The 25,683-nt window shown below is 40.3% G+C and overlaps 1 protein-coding gene across 1 annotated transcript in view; it reads left to right on the top strand.

Annotated features, from left to right (window-relative positions):
• Positions 1–25,683, top strand: part of PHEX (phosphate regulating endopeptidase X-linked) — a 110,086-nt gene that overhangs the window by 2,889 nt on the left and 81,514 nt on the right. Inside the window, exons 2-6 of the mRNA XM_075775052.1 lie at positions 1,796–1,864; positions 4,101–4,262; positions 20,134–20,220; positions 21,275–21,501; positions 24,709–24,777. Coding sequence (XP_075631167.1) covers positions 1,796–1,864; positions 4,101–4,262; positions 20,134–20,220; positions 21,275–21,501; positions 24,709–24,777 — 614 coding nt within the window. The remainder of the gene's footprint in view (positions 1–1,795; positions 1,865–4,100; positions 4,263–20,133; positions 20,221–21,274; positions 21,502–24,708; positions 24,778–25,683) is intronic.

Below are 25,683 nucleotides of genomic sequence, written 5' to 3'. Positions count from 1 at the left end.
GTGGTTTTTGGTTTTTTTTCAATCAAAATTAGCTGTTAATTAAAAGGGAAATGTTAGTGCCAATTTTTTTTTTTTTAATTTGCTCTAATGATGAAGTTGTAAATGGAACAAAACCAGTTGAAATAGTATTTTGCTTTTGTTTATAAGTATCAAAACCACAAGGGCTACCTTGGATTCTTTACTGATTCTTTGTAGTTCTCCCTGATTTTCCATCAAGTGCAAAAGAATTAAATAGTGTCTGGGATTTTCCCTCCTTTCTCTGCTTCATTAAGAAAAAAAAAAAAAAAACTCTAGCAAACTTTCAAGACCTGGACAGATTTTAAAAGGCAAACTCTAAAGCAGGAAAAGGTGAATCCCCATGAATGGGGAGTGCAACACTTTCAAAAATTAATAGGCCCATTATCCATTATTTGTAATTCACATGGCTCAAAATCATATTCTAGAGACCTGCATTTCCCTGTTTTCTACTATTCTTCAATATTCCAATTACAATCTTTACATGCCTCAAAATCTGGTGTATTTCTTGGCTAATTTATAAAGGTGGTTGAGGTGTTGTTTCACTGCGTCAATGCAAGCTTTAGTAAAGTTGTCCAGAAATAGTTTTACATCCTCAGTTTCTAGGAAATTTTGATTGAAATCCAGCCATTGCTGTCAATAATTATCACTAAATATATGAGGTTGGAAGAGATTGAACAGCTTTATATTATATTCTAGCTTTAGGTTTTTTATATTTCCTGTGCTGAAATAGACACTTTTTCCTGTCCCTTTTGAACAATATAGAACTACAGGAGAAATTGCTTTATAACTATCAGTACTGGTAAAACTATAATACCTTAATATATTCCATATTTTCCATATTCCAATATTTTGTTTGGGTTTTATTTCTTTTATTTTTGCCATGGACTGAGTTATTAAGATAATGGATATAACGAAACGTTTCTTTATGTCTACTGAGCACATCTATTGAGTCTTATTTCATCTACCCCTTGGGACTCTCCCATCTTCATCCCAAGTATCAATTATCTGCATATTTGCTGCCTGACAGCAGTGTCTAAAATCAGCAATTCCTATGTTTAAATTTCAGTGGCAGCTGTAATACAAGTTTTTAAAAGATGAGCAAAATTATTTGACAATTTCATGGTTCTTGTCAGCAAGATTTTTGGAAGCTGATACAATTACAATACTTCTGGGAGCAGATTCAGACAGAAACCGTGCTGTGCCTTATAAACCACAGCTATCCCCGTGCCCATTGCTATCTGGTGGATTCCAAGCTGGATTAAGGGGACCCTAAAAATGTCCTGCCGTGCCGGTGTGTCCGGGCAGCGCAGTGCTGCTGCAGGAGGAGGTGCAGCAGGGCAGCCTGAGCCCCGCAGCTCGGGAGGAGCTGCGAAAACCCTGCGGAAGGTGCCTAGGTTGCATGTGGAAGGTGCGTTTCTGGAGGATGATAGCAACTGTGATTGATTGTTTGTATCACGGTGGCGCTCGCCGTCCGTGAGTAAGGCTGAAGCGTTGTTGCTCCAGGCACTGTGCAAACGTACGGTGGGAGACGGCCCTTGCTCCGCGCTGCCTACGAGCAAAGGCAGAGGAAGGAGAAAGCAGGCACAGGAGGGGAAGATTATTTGTGACGAGCTGCAGTATTTACTTAATATATGTTCTAACTGTTTTAAATTAATGTAGTCAGCGATGCATTAGGGCCAGAGCTTGCACTGACATTTGAATGATCAAGTATATGACACTTGGCTGCAATGGCCAAAATTCATTACAAATGATCTCATTACGATTTTCCATTTTGCAGTTAGCCAAGGTCTTGTAAAATTTCATCCGAAGCAACAGTACTGTTTGACCTCAGAATGCATTGAAGCTGGTAAGCAACAGTTTTATCCTCTTTTATATCATGATTATAGTATGTTAATGGGATATTTATACTGTTTAAATTTTTTCCATCATACATTTTACTCAGAAAGTTTCATTAGTAATGAAGGGGAAAAAAACACCCCAAACTTTTTAAAAAGTCACTGTTTAAGTTGCTGCAGATCTGTTTATTTTCTACAATTAAAATTCACATTTCAAATCGTTTAAAATCTATTCTACCCAGGTTAACTCAAAGTTTCCCGTAGAGTTTGTTTATTGTTTTTAATAGGAAACAAAATATTGGATGACTTGACCTTCAGGTGTATTTTGTTGTTTCCTTTCCAGTAGTCAGAAAACTAGCAAGTCAATTGTTAAGCACAGAGATGCTTTAGGGCCAGATCTTGCACAGACTTGCACAATTGTAATGTGGTGACTACGACTCAAAATCCACAACTACTTCCATATTGGCAGGCTCTTTTCCCCATGCAGAGATACATGTGGTAACCCTTATAGGGCTGGGACATTTATTGGTATTAAATGCCAGCTAAAGGGACCAGGCTTGGTAGGACCTGAGACACCCCTGTTTTGCACTGGTCAGTTCTGACAGTTTTATTTGCACTAAATCAATGAGAGTTTTATCACTGAGTGTAATGAGAGCAAAATTGAAAAATTTGCGAATCTCAATATCACCAGGACATTTCTTGCCACTCTGCTTCTGCTATGCACTGCGTGACAGCACTGTTGGCTGCCCTGGGCACCACCCTCCAGAGCTGATTCTTGAATGAGTGCAAATATCTAAGTAAGGTGGGATCACCAATCAAAACACCACTGCCCCCAAAATCCCTAAAAAAAAAAGTGTGGGGGCTTCATCTTGAACTTCAGAACAAAAAAAAGTCACTTAAGAAGTTTGAATCTGAATTCACTTTCTTATTCTTGTGTGCACATGCAATAACATGGATTTTTTTATAAGCTCAGCAGAAGCTGGGATTTTGCACCAAGGTAGACTTGGACACCTACATGACCCGACTGTTTTAGCTCAGAGCGCTCTGTGTAGTGACTATGTAGCGTCTCGAGACCTGAGCCTTGCCTTGCTGAACAGCTTTTCAGGAGTGACAGAAAATTGCCATGGACTAAAATGTCTTCAATGTAGTCAGTTTGAGAGTTTATAATGCGAGAGAGAGAATTACAGCTGAGACGTAAAATTATCATAGGAAGAGTTATTCTAAGTGGATGAAGAAGAGTTGCTGGATGCTAGAAATAGTACCATAAAGTCTGTAAAAGTTATCAGATTTTCTGCTGGAATTTTTAATCAGTTATTTGGATAAGCCTCAAAATGTATGGTCATTTAGCCAAAAAATGTCCAGTATCCGTATAGTCTGTGTTACTTGACCCAGTATGTGAATTTATGCCACAATCACTATAATGCATGAAACACTGGAACAGGTTGCCCAGAGAGGTTGTAGATATCCCATCCCTGGAAACATCCAGCACCAGGTTGAACGGGGCTCTGAGCAACCCGGTCTGGTTGAAGATGTTCCTGCTCACTGCAGGGGGGTTGGACTAGATGACCTTTAAAGGTCCTTTCCAACTCAAACCATTTTACGATTAGATACTCAAAAGCTATTAAATCTCTGGCTTATTAGACTAATCTCTCTCTTACCAGTGTCACCTGCAATAGCAACTGGTGGGGATGCAGGCACAAAATGGAGCTGAAAATAGTACAATAGTCTTTTTCAATGAATGGTAGATCAGAACTTGATTTGTTTTTTTGTGCAGCTATTCAACTAAAGGTAAACAGTGCATAATTTCTAGAATGCTAATTACAATCTGCTTGATATGCATTGCTACTAAATTCCTCGGGCAATTATTTCTATCATGGCAACAATGGAAAGCCTGTCTCCAGGTGTCTGGCTGCAGCAGTTCGCGTTCCTGTAGTGTTAAGTTCAGTGGTCACTGCCGTACAGCACCCAAGAACATTCATTGCAGATATTTTGTCCTTTTTTAGCTTCTCATGTAGGCACAGTTAGATGCTAGAGAAGCTGAGTGGTATTCTTGCTGCTCTTAAAAAAAATGGCAGAGATCAAGACACACATCAGTCCTAGAACAGCAAGGCTTAGCTTGCGAGTGAGGACAGCATCACGTTGTAGAGACCGATAAATGTTAATTGTCACTTCTGGACTGTGGCCTTGTGAATTTCTCTGTTTAGGAGGAAGTGTTCCACAAAATCTGTCTGGTGTCTTTTTTTACAGCTGCTAGCATCCTAAGCAAGATAAATCAATCTGTAGATCCGTGTGAGAACTTTTATCGATTTGCGTGTGATGGCTGGATATCTAATCACCCTATTCCTGAAGACATGTCAAACTATGGTGTTTATCCTTGGCTGCGACACAATGTGGACCTCAAACTAAAGGGTATGTATCTCATTTCTGAAAGCGTTTGGTTGGCTTGTCACTGTAGCTTGTTAATTGGCTTGTTTGGAAATAAAAAAAGACTCCACACTTCTTTCTGATCATTGGATAATATCCAACAGCCCAACCTGATGTTCTCTTTTAAGTAAATATTTTTGTTGTTTTTTTATTGAAAATAACATTGGGAGATAGTGAATTATAACAGAAGAATAATTTGGGAGGAAGAATACAGCTGCTGGAAACTCTACCAGTTAAGAATGGAGGGACGAAAGAATGGATACTCTTTATACCAAAGGAAAAGTCAAGGGGATTTGAACTCCTTCCCACTTGCAGTAGACAAGTTGACCAGAGTGCGGGAGCACAGCACGCAGGTTTAAGAATGACCCAGATCGAGACAAAGATCAGTCTAGGACAGCACTTTCTCTAACAGTGGCCAATAGCAGGAAAAGAATATAATAAGGCAAAACCAGAGTGATATTTTCCAGTATACTTACCTAGCTCTTGGCAGGAGGCAATTTACAGACTTCTGGAGACGGAGGTTGTTTGGGTGTTGTGTTTCCTTCACGTTACCGTTCAGGCTGACATTGAAGTACCTGAGCTATCATCAGTGAAACAGAAGGCTGCTTAAGAATGTGTGTCTGGAGGAAAAAATAGCCCCGGGGTGGAAACGTGTGGGAAGAGAGGTATTTTAATCTGTGTGTGACTTGACTTTGCCCTATACTCTGCAGCAAGGCCACCTCATCAGGAAGCTGTGCAGACCAAGTGGGGAGAAAGGGTGATGTTTATTGTTAGGTAGGAAAACTCTGCCAGATTCTAAGAATCTTCACTAGAAGTGAGTCATGCGAAAAAAGGAAGATGTGCAAGATTTATTGGTGGTGGTGGTGGTGGTGTGCTTGAGCATTGCACACCTTGAGCATGTTATTGACCTGTTAGTTGACATAAGAGCCTGCTTTGAGCTCACCACAGGACAGAGGTCAGTTTTAGGATGTTGGGCTTAAATATAGCGTATATTTTTCTCTTAGTTTTTGTACGTATGTGCACATGTAGGCATCAAAGCCCTTCTCTACTTGCTTTTCTTCAGTCATATTGTATTCAATTTTCACATTGTTATGTATTTTAAAAGCTGCATTCAGTTTCCGAATATGAGTTTGGAATTTCAGCATAGGATACGATCTGATGACTGCTGTTTTAAGTCTGCTGAAGATGTCACAACCAAAGGAAAAAATTATTGCCAGAGCCTGTTTTAAGTTACGCTATGCATTCTAATTGTTCTGCTGCCAGAATTGGGCTGTATTAGATAATTGCACATCTTGCATGAACCACAACCACAAAGAAGCCAGTCCTAATTGAATATAGAGTAGCAAGCTGTGACTCTTATCCTCAATTTCCTCCTTTTACAGAGCCTAATCAAGGACATCATGCTAAACCACACTTTTATATGGTTTTTCTTACTGCAGTCCCTTTAGAAGTTGCTAATACATAGCTAGGAAAATACAAGACAAGGAAAGAAACATCTAAGTGAGAAGTATTTGCTTAATGGAAACCCCATATCAAAAAAGGGGTGTAATGAAGTGCTTGATAACTACTTTAATAGGAGGCTTAAACTGTTCCTTGACATGGTACGGGGACAAAGATATGAAATGTGTAGAAGAGTTGATTTAATATAACATCGTCATCTTTTTTTACTTAAAAAACTTTCCAAATATATTCTTTTTAATTAAAAAAGGAAAAGGAAAAAAGTATTGTTGCATGTCAGTGTTGGTAACTGAAATAACAAGGCATAACTTCAGCTTCTATGTATGTTTGTGTTTTAACTTGAATTACTTCAGTATATTAGCTTGACACTGAATTACCCATTTGTGGATGACCACAACTTTGCTATCAAAAGTTTTAGCAAGATGAACTACTGCATAGAGAAACACAGACATATGGCTGAGCAGACCTTGGAAGCCAATTTAATTTCTCCTTCCTAAAGAACTCTTAGTGGAACTTTGTATTTCATGGTAAATCTCCCTGTTTGACACTTAGTAGTTTAAAAAAGCCCCATTCTTTAAAGAGATGATTATTATGCAAGTTCTGTGTTCTGAAATATTTATCATATTAAAGAAAACTATTCATCTGAAAGTGATAACATGGCTTGGCCAGAAAGCCACATTTTTCATATTTGATATTCTTTGATGGTGTGATATAGTTGGAAGTATTTATTCAGGTAATATATTAAAAAATTATGTTACTTAATAAATTATTTGAACTTCTAATCTGTTTTCTGGTCCCTGAATGTTCCTGAGCCATAGGCAGAAAGGGCGTTTGGGTATTTGTGCAAAGACCCGTGTACGGCCTTGGTTACACAAGGGTATCTTCAGACTTCGGGAAGCTTCGTTTTTTGTGCAGGGGCAACTGCTATGGAAGAAGATCTTCCAGGTGATAATGGGTAGCAAGTGTAAGAATTACTTTTGCCTTACCAAAAAGTGGTAGGTGTAGCTGTATAATGTACTGAACCCTGGATTAAGTATTACTGGGTTTGAGAGCAAAGCTTTTTTTTTTTTTGAGGTTGCAGACACACAATAGCATATGACTTTGCAGGTGTCGGCTTCAAGAAAGGGTAGAACGTTTTCTATATTGGTGAAGGTGTTTGATGCTTTAATGGGGAATTCCAAAGAGGAATGGCGATGGGTCAATGGAAAATAGCTGAGAACTACCGGGTGGTAGATTTTTTTGCCTGCATATCTGGTTTATTGAAGGAACAGGACAAGAAGAAACACTTACTTCAGGGTTCTTGTAGATTTGCAAAACTTAATGTGATAGTTATATCCTATTTTTTTCCAAGATTTGGGTTTATAATGGAATATATACTGCTCCCATGGCTTTCTCCAGCTGTCTTAGGATGGATTCAAACTAAAATTATATCATCATTTCCCCTTTAATTTCTTTTCCATCCTTTGTTTGAGGGTCACTTGGATTTCTTTTTCTGCTTTCAAAGGAATGCACAAACTACATGGATAACTTGCTTTGATCTGTTGGCTATATGAAATGGATAAAAACCTAGCCTGGTGAAAGCAGTGGTAGGTCTTGGACATCAGCAGCAGCAGGTTTCCACGCGTTGTGGAGGAGTGTATGGAAGATAGTTGTAGAGAGCTAAAGATATGTCGAAAGCAGACACTTGTGGGTTTTGTTATGACCCAGATCCAGGTAATGGACATCTAATATTTAGGTTAAGATTTCTTGGTTCCTTATAGAACTGCCCTGGGGAGGACCAAGGTACTCCTGTTTCCAGTTAACCATTCCTGGCTGGACCAGACTGTCCCTGACTTGAAGGCAGCCTTTCATTTGCAGATACACTGCAGGCATGTTAGAAAGTGCCTCTCGATGTTTAAGGTTGAGGAAGCTCTTGGAATCCTTTGAAATGGAAAAAAAGGTTTGACTGTAGCCCCTGTTGCATGAACAAAAGCTACCTCAAACTGCAACTGTTTCAGTCTTACGTCAGGTCAAGATTGCAATGTCTCTGTGAGTTAATAAATGTTTCTCACCCTAAAATTTCCAGCGAAACAGTTTGTGTTCCTGCTGGATTTTTCCATTTTTATTGGTGACCTTAAGAGTTTAGGAGCACTATTGTCTTAACATTGAAATGCAAGTGGCTTTTTGTGAATAATTCAGAACTCCAAGTCTGAGGCAAGTAAATCAGTGCCTATTATCTGTGATAAAGGTTGATTATGAACCAAGCAGTTTCTTTTCCTTTCTCTAAAGTCTGCAGAACAATGATTGTTGTTGTTTTTTTTTTTTTCTTCAAGTGGCCATGCAGGAAGCAATAAATTAAAAAAAACAACCCCAAAACTATGCAAACATTTCTAAATCTCAGCACTGCAAAGGAGCTGATTTAAATTACATGAATCATTTGTGAATAAGTCTTCCAGGCCTTTTAAATTTAATTTATGTCTGTGGAAACCAGTTTACAGATTAAGTACCCATACTGATCCTGGCCCAGTGAGACACCTACTTCAGACTAATTTGCTGTGCTAAGCTTTCTAGCATAGCTATTTTCTGAATGCCAATCAATTTAAAGTGAGGAATTTCCAATGTGGCAAAGAGAAAGAAATGGAGGCCTTTTAGGAGGATATGGTGTGTGGGTTTTTAAAGAACACGAGACAGACAGCAAACAAAATAACTTGGCAGTGTAGGCAACTTTTCCCAAGATAATCTGCAATGGTTTTTTTTAGAAAATAAAAAGGGTATTTATGTTATTGCCTCCAATATCTTCTTGTTGGATAGCTGCTCCTGGATAACAGGATAGCAGCAAACAGCAACAGCGCTTAACACTGCTTTGCTTGGCTTTTTCTACTACAAATGGACATCTTTTCAATGGTGCAGACTTCTTTTTTTCAGTGGTCCAGGTCTTTCCTATAATGGATTATTCATCTAAATGTAAGAAAAACCATAAATGGCACAAGTCAGGTAAATCTCTCTGGGCAACAAGTTAATAGCTTTTTGGTAAAATGAAGTACCTGAGTCAAAGGTGGAGAAGCCAGGACTTTTTCCAGGCTTTGTGGCTGTTCAGAATGAAAGTTGTATTTGTAATGGGTGATTTTGGGAAACCATGAGTACAGAAAGGAGATAATTTTGGTTCCTAAATGAGGTTTTAAGGCAGCAGAGTCACTGAGCCACAGGATTCCCACAGCAGCTCCCTGGTTGGGCGACTGGAGCGGCATCCCTCTGAGAGCCCTGTGCCGGAACGGGAGCGGGCCGTACGGCACGCTGACGTTCCATGTGCGGCGCAGCATTCCCCCTGGATTTACAATGAACCTCTCTTTTGGCTGTTGCCTGCAGAAGGACGATATGTTCGTATCTGCAGATAATGAATTTCAAAATTACTATAGGACTGTACTTCAGACTGGTAATTTTGCAGAAAGAGAATTCATTCCTTGGAAGGCACAGCAATCGAAGGCATCTCGCTTCCTATTTTCTGACTAAAGAAAAAAATTACACAAGTACATGTTGAAAGAATTAATATAATGAAGTAAAACTTAATGCTGCCATTTAGTACAGAGCTCCACCTATATTGTAACAATTGGGGATCTTGCAATCTTCTGATTTAAATGCAGTTTAAGCTCTTGCGCCTAATATTATAATGACATGTGTTATCCCCTACAGCATAGTACTGGGAGGCTAGATGGGCAGGGTAGGGAAGAGGGGAATATTGCTCAAAAGGTGAAGATTTATTATTGAAATTAGATTTATGAACAGAGGGTCTCACATCCCCATGAGATGATTTTTGGTTTTGTTACAGTTTTGGTACCATTATGTTAGTTAACTTTTGGAAGAACTCACATGATGCGCTTTTCTTTTCATATACAAACTCAGAGTTTACAAAATGCTGAAGTGAGAAACAAACAGCATTGTCATTTAGGAAATGTGCTGTATATTAGGGCACTGAGCAGCATTAGGAAGCATTTATGTAAGCACAGCTGTTTGCCATTTCCATGAGAACTTCTATACTGCCAAAATGGATATTCAAGAAAAGGATTGGGGAATTTCTTCTCAAGGAGTGAGGAGGAATCCTAAAATGTCAGTATATTAGTTGGGTTTATTTGTGTAAATACAGCATCCTTTCTTGAAATTGGTATTTGGGAACATTTTTTTGATTTACTTGATTTATGTTCCTTGGGAATTAGAACCTATATGAATTGATTAATTACTAAATATTTGAATTCCTGTGGACATGCATATTAATTACATCCTCATTAATGCAAAATTAATTCATAATGATTAAATGTTCTATCAGAATGTCAGAAGAATTAATAATGATGGGCTGGTTATTTTCAAGAGTCAGTAGTCTAACCATGTTGAGATGGACACTGCCATCAAGAAATAGGCTGACGGACATTAATTGTATCAAATATGAAACATGTTTGCCCGAATTGATTAATGGTGTGTTGATCATCATTAAATGCCTTGTAAAAAACCCAGCAAAACAAACAAACAACCCTCTGCCCCCAAACCCACAAAATAAAACAAGAGGTGGGGGAGACGCAGCTTATCAAAACAAGGCAGGCCTGGGTTGAGGCATCAGCTCCACAAGGACTGTTCTGAAGAATGAGCTCCTGGAGCTGCAGAATACACTGGTAGTTTTTATTAAAAAAAAAAAAAAAAAGAAAGAATTAATACTTTGAAAATATGGAAACTATTATATATAAGGCATATCTGAGGCTGTGTTAGCCAACACAAAGCCTTCCAAAGGGGACCAATAGCCCCATTCATTGGCATTCTGGATGCTTCTGCCTTCCAAAGCAGTGGGAATATACAATATGGCAGGTGGTAGGACAATCTGAATTGTGTCTAGTGGTCTGCTTTATTTCATATTCCTGTGTGAACATGGAGTTTGCTGTTAGGAAAGTTGCTTGGAGTGATTATTTCGAGTCCTTATGTACTCCAGTAAGATGATTCTGGTGACTTGATTATCTACAATGGGAAACTGAGGTAAAAAAAGGTAAGGAAGTAGTAGAAGGCTGACTTAAGGACAGAACACAAAATACATGAGAGTGGAAATAATATATGCTTTGGTAAAATTTAAAAGCTATATTATAAGCACCAGAAAATTATATTGACGTGCTATTTTATTTTAGACTCAAAGGGAAAAGCTTTATTTAGGCAAGGATAGTTTTAAGCATATGGAGAAAGATTTTTTTTTTTGCAAGCCTTTCATGCTAGTTTGTTTTATATATATTTAGCAAACGGTAGGGAAATCTGGACCATAATGCATTAGAAATTCAAAATAGGAGTTCTTAAAATGCATTTAAATAACTTTTGTAGTGCATTAGGCTCTGACATCTTCCCTTCCAGTCCTCTGAAACTGAACAATGTTTACACCCACCAAGAAGAAAAAAAAAAGGCAAGAGCCTTAATGTCAGTAAAGTGCTATTTTTAAAAAAAAAAGTATTTAACTACAGTGGTGAGAATTTTTTATTGTTTGTCTTTTTAGTTGTGAGGGAGTAAAAATTGCATCTTTAAACAGTGTATGCTCTTATTTTGGAATCCTGGAAACAAACTTTTATTTAAAAACTAATCATTTGCAGCTCACTTCCTGTAAAAAGTCTGGTGGGGATAAGGGCTCCAGAGTGCATGTGCCAGACTGTGCACCGGACACCTGAACTAGGAAGAAGCACTGAAAAACAATTAGTAGAACTGGTAGTTTATAAAAATAAGTAAATTTAGGTTAGTTCATATTTTAGGGAAGCCTCAAAAACTAAACATTGCTATCAGTTGTTAATAGAGGAAATGGGTTGTACTGTACACTAAAGTTGCACAGCAGGAGAAATTCTCAGAAGAACTTGTGTTTTAATGGCATAAAGGAATTTAATCAGGCCTTGAAATTATGTATTTGAAGTTGGGTTACAGTGGTGTCAGAAGAGAGATGTTAGTAGGTTCCTGTGCCCTCCACTGAGGTTTGTCTCTGGTGTTTTCCAGGCAGGTGAGAACTTGCTCTGCTCTTCTCCCAGGGCTTCCAGATGCAAACCAGCTCTGAAACAGAAGCTGGGCAGGTGCATTAGTGTGGGAGTTTGACCTGTGCTGATAAACCTGCTAAGAGGGATAAAGTGGTACTGAAACATTAAACATTGCGTCCTACAGCAGGAGATGTCCGTGTTATTTTTGGGAGCGTGCTCTGAGAGAACAGATTTAACTCTAAGAATAATCTTGGCTTGACTATACTTGCCTTGTTCCCAATAAATATGTACAGCTTTGAAATATGTCAGTTAAGTCTGTCACTTCCTTTTAGAACATATATATATACACACACATAATATATTTTTGTCTTCACCTTCCCCTCTATACCCCTCTCCAGCTATAGGGGTCAGGTTTCCAAACTGATGAGAATAAATATATATATATATCTCATATATTCTTCTCTGATATCATAACCTGGACTGTGTTGTAGTCTATTAAACTCATATTTTCACATAGCAAGACAGGGAAGTTACCATTGTTCAAGTGATCACAAGTCATGTGTATAATTTTAGAAGCTGTGGCCAGTACTTTTATTTTGAGGTAGAACATTGTGCCCCTTGTAGGCCTTCATCCATAAAACTTACCACTGCCAACTCTCTGTCGCTTAACTTCTGGCTCTGGAAAAAAAAAAAAGAATTGGAAACCAGATACTCTAAATGAATGTCAGCTGACCCCAAACCATTCTGAAATAATCACTCTTGGAACATGTAAGCTCGCATTACTGTAATTAAGACTGTACATTTTTCTAGCTGTGATTTCCGTAACAGCAGCGTGGTTCTGAAGGGGGTTTTTTTGTGTGCCCTTTGGCATCCTGGCCAAATCATTGCTCTGTGAACTGTACTGAGCTTGACTTCTTAAATCCAGCGCACTGGGAGTTTGAAGAAAGGGCAGTGCCTTTGTGCCACAGCTGGAGCCCTTAGGCACCCTTAGTGGCACAAGGGCAGCTGGCTGCTTGGGCTTTAGGGGTTACGGTTGCTTTTCAGGAACTCTTTTGCCACAGCTCTTTAGTGTGAAGAAAATATGGGATTTAAGGGTTAGACATTCTTGATGAGGACTAGATTAATGATAATTCCCTTATGGTTCAGGGACTTCAGGGACTGACATTCTGCACACAAGTGATGTGTGTTTGGTTTGATTGCCAAACTCAAAGTAGGTATTTCTCTACTTTTAAGCTGAAATTCCTCACAGGACATCCTTAAAACATCCTGCTGCTGCTGTCAGATGATCTCCTGCAAATTTCCAAAAGATAACTCGGGTTTTGCTTCTTCAGAGGTAGCATGTAATAGTGCTAATCTGGGAAGGAAAGCTTGTGACTGCTAGCTGGAGGTGGGTGAACAGCTCTTTAAATTATTCTTCTCATCAGCTTAGAAACCTGACCCCTACAGATGTAGAGCAGCAGAGAGGGGAGGATGAAGAACAGAGTCTTTATTGCTCAAGAATTTGAAAGAGAAATCCACCTTCTCTGTCATCAGGTATTTGCAAAGAAGCTCCCTTTCCACAAGCACAGTTCCTGCATTTGGTCTGAGAAACTGAAGCCCATAAACATGCAATATGGAGCAAATATCTGGTTGCTAGCTACTGCTACCCAAACCAAAGGGAGAGCATGCTGTTGTGTGTGGCTTTGATAGAGCCTTACTGTGGACATAGCTGACGAGAGAGCATCTTCTGCCTTTGGTGCAGTGAATGAGTAGGCACAGGTTTCTGAGAAGACCTTGGGCTGCTTTCTGATTCTGTTACTGAAAACAGTGCATTACAAATTGCTTTCAGTTGTAGCACTGAGCATCATCTGGTCAATGCTGAGCAACTCCCACTGTCACTGATGTTAAAGGGACTGAGGGACATTTACCATCTCCAAAGGATCAAGGTCTTTGAGTGTTTGGATCAAGTTCAGCAAGCTTTATGCTCAAAAAGGAGCACCGTTCCAATCAGTAGGACTCTGACTTGAGTTAGATAAGGAGGAATTAATCCTCTGTGGCTCACTCTTTTTATCTGTAACAAAGGATAATGGCTGTATCTCCTTGGTCCCACATGTCTACGAGTGCTTTGAGATCTTTATCCTAAATGTATAGAGTGCAATGCCGGAAGTAACCATTAGATTATCTCCTGTGACCTTTCTTGTATCACAGACAATTACATTACCCATGTAATGCAGCTCAATAGCTTGCACTGGGATGAAACATAATTCACATTGAGCTAAAGTTTATCTTCTAAAAAAGCATCAAGTCTTGAAACCACTATCTCCTCTGGTTGCTTGGCTCCAGTGGTTAATCACTGTCACTGCTGAATTTGTCTTCATCTTCCAACCATTGGCTTGCTTTGTGCCTTTTGCCAATAGACTAAAGACTTCTTTGGCACCAAGCATTTTCTAGTGGTGAAGTAGTTTCATACTGTGATTCCATCACCCTTCCACCATCTCTTGTGAGACAAATCATGCTCCCTCACCACATGGCCTTTCCCCCTGCCGCCTTCTATTTCTCAAGCCGCTCCCCCCAAAGAAAAACCCAAATGGTTGTGATGTTTTTCTGCACCCTGTCCAGCTGTCCTACATTGTTTTTAAAATATGGACAGCTGAAGGGCAGGTAGTGTTCCAGTCTGTCTCACCATCCTGTGTACAACAAGAAGATCATCATCTACCCACTTTGATACTTCTCTGTTTTTGCAGTCCGAGACCACTGTTTCTCTAGCATTGCCCTGGGAGTTCACACTGAATTACTTGTCTGCCTCTAGCTTTTCACTCCTCCAGGGTTACAACTTTCCAGGAAATGGGATGTCCCCTTGGGGTTCTTGTATAGCTTTTTTTATTTGTTTATTTCAAGTCCGAGCATATTCCCACTGGGGTAATTGCACATGCAGTTGTTGTTGATACAAAGCATTATAATATACTTCAGATCACCATCAGATATCACTGTCCAAACACTTTCCACATACCGCAAATGTTTGTAAAAGGATAAGGACAAAAATGAATGGAAAAAAATGATACTATCTTTCTTAGCACAATGTATTCTCCATATCTAGGGTTGGAAATTGCAGAAAAAATTTACCTTTTTCTCTCTAGGACAAGAAATAAGCTTAGTGAATCACATAGTGTCTCAGGAATGCAACTCAACTGTATATGTAGAAAACTGTCTGCTAGCATACAGAAAATATACAATCTGTAAATCAGGACACTGATTAATTAAATGAATATTCCTAATCTAAGTGGTATGCATGTTTCTTTTCCTTGCAAATCTGACTGTACAATCTGTTTTTTCATACACTCCAAGTCAGAAGAGGGAAAGGTACAGGATTTCTCAGTGCCATAAATAAAATACAGTGGTTGAAAACCAAAGTGAAGCTGTGTAAGACAGTAGGCTGGAAAATCAACAAGGGCTAGAAATGGAAAGTAAGATTAAAGGTAACATTTAGCCACAAGCCTATCCTTAGTAGCTTCAGAATAGTATGCAGTTGAATAAACATACACACACACTAGCAAAGATTACTTTGTAAAGTGCCTTGCTCTCACTTTTAACAGCAGATGATTGCTATTTACTGTAGGGTAGTGCACCACAGGAAGCTGGCCTTTTTTAGCCCTCTTGCCCTGGAAAAGAGCTGTCCGCAGGCAACTCAGTATAAACTTCCTTCCTTCCCAACCCAGCTCCCCGCCCCCCCACTGCGGCTTTTTTTCCTTGGCTGTCTCTCTGAGCATCTTCAGTTCAGACAACTGAGGATCGTTCCCAGCTTTTTTTTTTTTTTTTTTGCTGGCCAGGCCGAGTCTTTGTGTTTTGTACAAGAGCCAGGGAGAGCAATGATGCAAACCCACCGGACCTGGGCTGCCAGAAATACGAGAACTTTGATTTGCAATGAGAACCTCCCTGCCCTCAGCCTCTCTGTAGAAGAAAACAAATGATGAAGCAATTCCCAACCTCAGAAAGTTTGGGATATCATGAATACCTTTAGCCAGTTTCTGACTTATCTCATTAAGCCACTACATTATATTATTTCAGCACTGCGGAGCGGGATTACCAATAGGTTTTGACACTTGCCATGACTAAGTTTTATGTGAAGAGAAACATAAATCTTGCATCTGGGCATCATGTGCATGCGGAAACGTGGACAACAAGGTGCCAAGATCAGTAGCACAGGCCAAGACCCCTTTTATCCTAAAGGGAATGGACTTAATTCAAAAGTAAAGGAGGTAAAAGATATGACTAAAGAAGAGCTGCTTTGCTAGAACAGCCATTCAAATGTCTACTTTATGTTTGGCTGGATTGCAGCCTTTATGTTCAAGGTGGCTTAGCTGTGCTGGTTCACTTTGCTTGTCCTGGTGATCTTTGGCTATGATATTCCGATTTGCAATTGCGGCAGGCTAGTGTTATAAGTCAGTAGCGGCAATAAGTTCTTAAATTGTGGTTACTGCTAATAATAATAATCCTGTGCTCTTTCAAAGGGCTGTAAATCAGCTTAATCTCTTCAGCTAGATTGCTGTTCCATCTCTAGCACTGGAACATTTAACTGGGAGCTAACAAATGAACTGTTACTTCAAGGGAGTTTTTTTAATCTCGTTGGAGTGCTGTGTGTTTCCTAGGCTGGTCAAAGCCATTTGTTCCTAAAAATTCTTATTTAAAGATGAAGCTAAAAGATGCTGATCAAAGCTAGATAAAATTTCTTTCACAATCAGTGAACCTGGTGAAGGATATATTTTTTTGGTCTGTTGAAACTGTCTATAGACTCAAGTTGAATTCAGTTGATGTATGGAGTCCTAAAATGGAAGATTACTTCAGGGAGTTGGAGCTTTTCATTTTGAAGCAAGAAAACTTGCGGTTAAAAATAATAATAATAGAGAAAACCACAAGAACAACAAACTCAATGTCCTTCCTAGTGCTGAGCAGGCTGCTTTAGTGAAAATGCTGGTAACCCTGATCTCCTTAGCTTGGTCACAGTTTTTAATTCCAGCCACTGAACTTTAGGAAAACCTATTAGACCGAACTTCTCAGTGGATTTGCATGAATACACACAATCCCCTGGTGAGGTGTGAGAGCAGGCATTTGGAAAGGCAGAGTAGGAAACTCAACAGCAGGTCTGTGAGTACCTCGTCAGGCTGAACGTTAACTGATCTGGTCTTTCTCTTGGAAGACCTCATAAGTTTTGCTTTCGTTCTGGTGTCCAAACAGAAAATATCTGAAGCCATTAAAATTTTTCGAGTTGGAAAGACAATCCTCCCAGCCAGCTGTAGTTGAGTTTAATTTTGGCAGAGGGACCGGATTTGCTCTCTGTGGGTCACCAGGTGGCATTTTCCTCAGCGTAGACGAGAGCCTGAAATGCCACATTGCATGTCGAGAGCCGGAGCGCTATTCAGAGTGCCTCTCTGTGCTGGTGAGAGCAGGATAGCCCCGAGGCAGGTCTGTTCAACTTGCAGAGGTCCTCGGGGAGCAGAGACCTGCAGCTCTTCAAAGCGCTGCACTGCGGAGCTCGGAGTGCCACGACCCATGCTCAGTGCAGGAGAGGGGCTGTCGCAGCCTGCTGCTACGGCCAGGCTACTCACGGTACCCAGCACTGCTATTTTAAAGGGAGCTTGATGTCTCTCCATTGATTTCAATCAATCACGGGAGTGATTTTTTTTTTTCCCCATGGATACAGCAGCCTGTAGATAGGCTAACTGATTACAAATATTTGTGATTCGTATGCATTGCTTCTTGCCTTTTCTTGCTCTTCTTGAAGAAGAATTTAAATATTCAAGGACCTATAAAATCCCAATATATTTGTGAGTTAAATAAGAGAATTTCTAAACCTTGTATTTGGATTTTATGTTAGCTAATGTAGAAATCAAGTGGATCTGACCAGTGCTCCGGGTTTGAGCTTCTAAATCCTTCTGGAAGCTTGAGGAACATCTATAGCCTAAAGAGTGCAGATGGATCACATCGTCTATTTCAGTGTCCACAGGATTCAACCATCTCTTTAAGGCTTTCATGTTTAATCACTGGATTTTATGTTATCAGAATCAAGAATTTTCTTCATAAATCAATTCTGAGCAAAGTGGCAGCATCTACCCCACCTCATTCTTTGCAAAAGTGCAGGGAGTGTTACAGCTTCGTTCTGTTGCATAATGAGATGGTTTGATGGGAAAACACCAGGTCCAAGTTTAACAGGATTTTATGCAGGTGCATTCTTACAGTTGATTTTATTTTACTAGATCTCATCCTCTGTATCTCTCCTGAGCTTTAGTTGGGCTTTAGCCATTGAATTTTATTAGCTTCAAAATTTCATGGCTGTGCAGCTCACTGGCAAGGAACAGAAGTTATTGCAATGGCTTTAATAAGAGTGTATTTTTTCATCCTTAGTTTTATGTAGGTTCCATTTATAGTTTCTTTTTAAATGCTGTTCTTAAAACATGAGCAGGCCTGATTATTCTGCTAAGAACTGTGCACATTGCAGTTGCATGTCAATGATTGATATTATATGGTATTTAACAAGCTGAGAAATATTAACTATTTGAGGATTATGAAACCAAAGCTATTGGGAATCCTGTCCAGCAGCATTTTTAGGGAAAAGGTTGTCCATAACTAAAAGGGATTATCTCATTACATTTATCAAAGATCCAAGCAAACAAGGTTTGGGGTTTTTTTAAGGAGAAAAGTGAACGGAGGGAGAGAACAAGTGGCATTTGTTCATTACTAGGATATTCTTTGACTAATAAACACTTTGATGTCAGCAGTATGGTCCCCTGAGTGCTCACGTGAGCACAGACGGGGAATATCTGAAAGGTCCAGCATGGCAGGTTCTTCAAGGTGCTAGGGAAATCCTGGGAAATAAATGTCTTTAAATCCTACCTCCAACAGTGAGTTCCTAATACTGAGTGGAGCAGTGCAAACCCAGACCGTTCTCAGCTGCAGAATCTAGTGGTACCACCCAGCCGGGCTTTGCCTCCTGTGAGAGGCGACGTTGGAGAGAGGACTCTGGTGATCTGCTGGGAAGGGCAGGGGCTGGAGAGCGAGCAGCTGATGCCTGTTTGCGGGAGGGTGCTGCTCTTCAGTGCTCGGGATCACCCCGGCCAGTACTGACAGAGAAGAAAAATGTTGTATTGACGCCTGATTAAACTTTGGCTGGAAGCAGTTTGGTTTTGCCACGGCTGGTGTTATGAAGTCCCAGTGGCCCTCTGCTGACTTCGGCATAGGGCCACAGGGACTCCTGTGTTGCCCTTTATTCCCTCTTTTGTGTGGGGTGTGCTGCTTAGCTCAGGCACAGCATCACACAGGGCCGATCTGCACCGTGCCTTTGCTCATAAACCCTCTTGACACCCAGAGCACTGGGGAGCATAGGGAAGGTACTCTTGAATTTTTCAAGGCTTCTTAGCTCTACTGAGTGTACAACAGGAGGGACTTGGGATGGTTCCAGCAAAGCCACTCTCCCCAGTGGTCCCAGTAACAATAAGGTTAATGCTGGGCAGGACCTGTCCGGGTCTTACAAAACCAGATGAGGTCTGACAGGGTTTGCTAGCCCTGTTTCCGTGCTGTGCTCCAGTACTACCCTGCTTCTCTTGGCCATGGAAGTGCTCATGCTGTGCTGCACCAGAGCTTATAGATTTCAGTGAAGCTAAGCTGCCTCTGCATTTAGCCATAGTATGTGTATCTGCAACTGCATCATGGCTGATTTATAACTTGGATAAAATGGCTTGAAACAGCTGAGAGCAGACTGCTGAGATTCAGATGCGCTTTTCATGCTATTTCACTTCCATAACATAATGTGAGGAATGCAAGGAATGCAGAGAGATGACAGTTTAGAAAAGCTAGTTTGGCTTTTAGGCACGAAGTATGTTGACACCTATAGTAAGAAGGAGCTGCGCAGTTTTCAAATAGTAGTTGGACACTTGGCCTTCTGTGTCATTTAAAAGACTGAGGTTGTGTGTGTTTGACAGTCAACAGGGCAGTTCTCTGCTGTTTGCTTTTAGCAGCAGCAGAGCTGGCAAAAGTGAATGCCAGCAGTCTTGCTCCTGGGATCCCGTTACCTTTTCTGTTAGACTACAATTTCACAACGTACCGGCACCAGAAGCTGAGCCACCAAGAATTCCTGACTTCCTACCCCGTGCGCTGGTTCCCACCCTTGCCTCACGATTCCCTGTCCCCTCAGTTTGCTGAGGTTGGCTGTCTGTGAGGATGAGCAACAAACAATATCTATCAAGTGGCTTTAAAACAACCCTCTTAATAAATAAATAAATAATCCTCTATTGGGGGTGGAAGAAGTGCAAATACCTCTTATGTCTGTGTTACTGCTTAAGAAAATACATGTGGAACCTCATCCTTAATTAAATAAATGCTATGGTTAAAGCAAATGCTGAGGCAGGCAAACAGACAGTTCCTAAGTTTTCCAACATATTGAAAAAAAAGATAATTTCTTTTTCCAGCATTGCTCGAGAAACCCATCAGCAAAAGACGAGACAGTGAAGCTGTACAGAAGGCCAAGATCCTTTACGCATCCTGCATGAACGAGAGTAAGTGGCCTGACTTGAGATGGACACATATGTGCTACCTCTTTGCTGAGCTCTGTGAAGCCCTGTGCAGATGCACAGGTTTTGCTGATTTGGATTCAACTGAATGCAGTGTCTTCCACTGGTTTCTGAAGCTGCCTCGGTGAGGTACACCAAGGCACAAGAAGTCAGTTTGACAGAGACCCCTGCTTGTCGGGGAACTCTGAAGGGATATTTATCTGTGCAAAAGGATGCCAAAACTCTGCCCCAGGGATGCAGGGGTAGTGCCTGGTAAATCAGAGGAGCCCTCTGGTGAAATTTTCCTACTGATACTTTCAAGAGCCTGTTGCTCAGCACCTTCTAGCTTTCTCTATATACATTTAATCAAAACACTTCCACAGGGCTGGGTATAGGCAGCCGTGGAGTCTTTAGCTTCAAGTTATCTGGATGTCAAACAAGTTTGGATGGGGAGCCCTATAGCCACGTTTGTGGAACGCTTTTCCTGAGCTTGTAAATGTTGCTGTGAGGTGGTGTACGCTAGGTTGGGACACATCACTACCTTTATGCAGCTGCATGGGTGAAAGATGAGTTGGGAGGCAGCGGACCTTGTCCTTCAAAGTGCCCTTTGTCCTTCTGACTCTTTCAGATTGTATTTCCTGAGCAGATTTCTTCCAGCATGGCCTGAGACTCTCAGCAATTGAGACAGCCTGCCCCCCCAGTCTCGGTGCTGGGATGCTGCGCCCTGTAGCTTTGATAATGTACAATAACCCCCTCAGAACCAGTGAAGTTTCTATGCTAATTCCTAAGCAAGGAATGTTTTTTTTTTTAATTGACTTAATTCCAGCTCTTTGCCTTTTTTGAGAGGAACTTATTTAGCTCTCTTATTCTTGATTCAGATAAACTGGGTTGGACTCCCGCACTTCTATGCTCAGAGGCAGAGCAGAGGTTTTGGGTTTCAGCTATTGTGTTTTGTCTTGCTTAGAAATCAATCAACGCCGATAAATCTTTTTGTCTCGTGTGGCTGCTGCTGGATTTGAATTGTCTGGAATGTAATTGTTGTCACACTTTGACATTTCAGATAAAATTGAAAAAGCTGACGTGAAACCCCTGTTAAGTATACTGAGGCATTCACCTTTTCGCTGGCCTGTGCTGGACTCCAACATTGGACCTGAAGGACTGTGGTCAGAAAGGAGGTTTAGCTTAGTCCAAGCCTTGGCAACTCTTCGTGGTCAATACAGTAACTCTGTCTTCATCCGTTTATATGTGGCTGCTGATGACAAAATCTCCAATCGGTATATCCTGAAGGTAAAATATAGCATATCTAATAGGTCACTTTGCATGGTATTTTGTGGTCTCATTTTTTTTAAAAACATGTTTATGTGCCAAATGTTTTCACCTGATTATTGTTGCTATTATCTACTGACTTACAGATGTAGATAGGTGCCAACTTATGGGAGTGTAGAAGCCACTAGGAACCATGTGCTATTGAAAAATATTTCTGTACAGGATATTATCTCCTTTCAAGTGGCAAAAAAAGGTAAAATATGTTCTCAGTGGACCAATGTCCAACGTCTATGTGCGTAAAAATGAGAGAGGCAGTTATCCAGTCCTGGGGGTGTCCTGGGTGCTGCTTATGACTCATCAGTAGCATGAAGAATGTTTTTTGTTGTGAACATGAAGAATGGTGCATCAGTAGCACATATTTTGAACTTGAGCTATTTTTCTTGAGATGGAAATGCGTTATCTTGTGCTTATACAGCACCTTACAACACGGATGTATCCCAAACCTGAAATACAGAATTTACTTTTTTACTGAAAAGCTATTGCTTTTGGACTAAGGCATTACCAATTTGTTAACAGTGCATGGCATTACACAACAGTTTAGATTAGTGAGAAAAAGACCCAAGCAACGTTGCCTCACTGTAGTCTGACAAAACTCTGGAGAGAATTGTGACTGTTGCATGTCACCATGGCAAGACTGAGTGCTTGGGTCAAATGCACTGTTGTTTAAGAAGTAGAGATGAGTAGCCAGAATAGACCAGCCCTCCACTGCTACAAGAAAATAGTTTATGAAGGCAAGAGAGAAGGGGCAAAGAAGAAAGATATGATGACACTCATCACAGCAGAATAGGATCTAAGATCCTTACGTTGCTAGCATCTTGACTAGCTGTAGGAATCTAGCCAATAATACATTGTATTTGGGGTTCAAACAACAGTTAACTGTGGTGGTACTGGAGTGGATGTCAATTCTGAGTCAGTTCTTTAAAATGTCTTTTGATGGAGGCATTTAACTGGTGTGAAAGTGAAGGGTAACTTTTCTCCACCTCTAGGACATTTTTCTGAACAGTCAAGTCAACAGCAGATCAACAGTTCACTGTATTAAAGATGTCATTCTGCTAAGATGCTGCTCAGATCCTGTCAGGATTGCTTCAGTTGGAGATTTGTTTAAAAGAACTGAAACAGTAGAATCAGGAGAGCTATTTAGGTATCTCCTGCCATAATATTTCAGTCTGAGTCACCTGTCAGCAAAGGGCCAGGCAGTTATATCTTTATTGCTGGTCTTTTGGAATGAATTGTACCCGGCAGTATCTTCACTCAGTCTGCTTATTGGCACCTAAGAATTGCGTATCTAAATAACTGAAGCGTTACTTGCTATGGATAACATATTATTCTTAGGGTATTCTGTTGCTGTTAATTTGATTAAGAACTTGATCTGCAGAATGCATCAGCCAGTATTCTATTTTGTCCATTTTTAAACGAATTCCCAGGGGTGCAGATGTGCGACAGAGTGTTTCAATCTGCTTGTGAAAATGGCTCTATTGCAAAATTCTTTTTTGTTCAGCATTGCAAAATCATGAATGGATCAGAAAAAAGTAGAAACTCCAAATAAACATTTGTTTAGCATTCAACATGATCTTTTTTTCTGGAGGGCTGAAGAAGCTGGTTAACTTTTTTGTTTATTCCTCATATTTGTGCTTTCTTGCTTTCAATGGGTTGTCAAATCTAACTCTTAAGCCAGGAAAATTTGGATGAGCATTTCATGCAACAGTCATATAATTGAAATAGACCAAATCATCTGAAGTTAACTATTACCAGGACACACATATGCAAAGCATAAGAGTATATTCTTTCTGCTTCAATATGCTGAAAAAAGAAGGTGATGCTGTTTTTCAAAGAATGACAGTTGCACGGAGCATCATTGCTACTCTCCTTTTAGTGGATGATTTGTTTTATTTTGTTTATGGTTTATTTTAAAGGTTGAGAACATCAGTCAATAGGGGGAAAGATTACATTTATTCATTCTTTTGAGATTCTAGTTGTATTTATTTGTCATTTTTATAAATGTATAAAATGTGAAATATAAATGGTGTAGGATTTAGATTAAAAAAGACTTATGTGAAATTGCATGAATAAATAAAATCTCTCCTCACTACAAATACAGCATAAAAATAATAATTTCAGAACATCAAAACTGTTGTTTCTGTTTCCATCAGTATCATATTCAGCGTTTGGAAGCTGGTTGAACTATGTTTTCAGCTTCAACTTCCATACCCCAACTTAACCTGATCGCCTTGAAGCGGTTTGGGAAAACTCGGTTTCTAGTAGCAATTTTAAGATATCTGGTGCACAGTGATTTTTGCCTGGTTAGGAACTTGAAACAGTACATGAATACTCCCCTGTAGTCATTTCACTCAAAAGACTAAGTGCAGATCTCGGTGAATTTCCAGGACTGGTTTAGAAATTACCTTGAGGACCTTGTTCCAATATTAGTGTGCCTACAGACCAACAAATTTGGTCCATGTTTAGATCAAAAAGATAAGTGAAAGTCAAAGATCCACCTGGATCTACCAGATGTATTTATTTTTGTTCTGGAGACATAACAATTTCTCGTGCATGCATGCAATCATTTCTGTGGCTGGTATCCAGCTGTTTCAGTACATCTGTTCAAAAAGCCAAATGCAGCACTTGATGCTGATCTAGGGTGAAGCTCAAGAATGTAACCTCAGTTTCAAAGAAAGCTGACGATACTTTCCAGGCATACAGCAGCTAACATGCTCCAGCACCTAATGGGCCCATACATTAGACTGGTGTTTGTCTCAAGCTGACTTTTTCATCCCTGAAATATCTATAGCATGAACAGTCATCAGCCCAAAACGTTTGATCCTGTAGACCCGGTCCTATTGTATTACCTATGCACTAATGGAGCCATAAAGACATAAATCACATGGGTGATTCTTTGCTGTAGTAGGTGGCTCAGATATTGCAGGAGGTGTCTGAGGCTCCCCAGATCACAGTAATGTGATTTAGGTAATGTCTGTTGGTGTTCGCATTTTTCTGTTGTTTGGAAATCCTCTGGAACTCAGGCTGGTGCAATGTATTGTGTATTAGATATTTACACACATCTGCCATAATTGCCAGAAAAACATGATCTCTTCCAAGGTTGCTTATAGGGCTACCTTTGCATTCTGACGAATTTACCTATTAAATGCTTTTTCTTGTTATTTTTAACAGCTCGATCAAGCAAGCCTCTCTCTTGCATCTCGAGAGGATTACCTAGAAAACACCACAGAAGCTAAATCTGTAAGTATGACTAACTGGAACTCAGAGTGACCATTTTTCTCCTCAGTTGTTTTTGGGTTTTGTTTTGTTTTTTTTTTTTCCCCATTGTTGCTTTTGTTTTGTTGAGCTCCAAGTTGAGAAAGCGTTGTGGCTTGTTTGGATTTAGATTTTTCAGAATATCTTCCACCACCAGCATCACTACCACAAACATTCTTGTAAAATTTCTCAAATGAAGATTTTTTGTAAGATTTGGGACCCCTTCTGCTTTTCTTCCCTCTTGGAAGGAGTCTCTAGAGTTCATCTAGTCCAATCCTTCTGCTCAAGCAGGGTCAGCTACAGCAGGTTTCTCAGAACAGTGTCCAGTCAGGTTTTGAATATCTCCATAGATGAAGACTCTACAACATTTTTGGGTACCCTGTGGCACCCCCCACCCCCCAGTAAAAAAGTTTTTTCTTGTGTTCAGATGAAATCTCACGTTTCAGTTTGTGCCATTACTTCTTGTCCTATCACTGGGCAACACTGAAAACACTCTGGATCTCCGGCTGCTTTATTCTCCCCCCAGGTATTCATACATGGGGATGAGATTCCTTTGAGCCTTCTCTTCTCTAGGCTGGGTAGTCTTAGCATTCTCAGCTTCTCAGTGCATGAAAGATGTTCTGGTCACTTTATCAGCTTTGTTGCCCTGTGCTGGACCCGCTTCAGTACAGCCATGTCTCTCTTGTACTGGAGAACCATGAACTGGACCCAGAACTCAATTGTGGCCACAACCAAGAACAGCACCACCTGGGCCCCATGCCCTTGAGCTCTGTCCCCATAGTCCTGTAGTCATGCTTGATACTCTCCGTGTCACCCCTGGTAATTGTATTGGTGCCTATCAGGAAGAGCAGCAGGGAATAGTAGTGAGAAGGCTGAACGAGCCTTGGCAGC

This window comes from Balearica regulorum, chromosome 1, assembly GCF_011004875.1.
Source record: "Balearica regulorum gibbericeps isolate bBalReg1 chromosome 1, bBalReg1.pri, whole genome shotgun sequence".
NCBI classification, from domain to species: domain Eukaryota; kingdom Metazoa; phylum Chordata; class Aves; order Gruiformes; family Gruidae; genus Balearica; species Balearica regulorum.
This window is presented reverse-complemented; position numbering and strand designations above follow the sequence as displayed.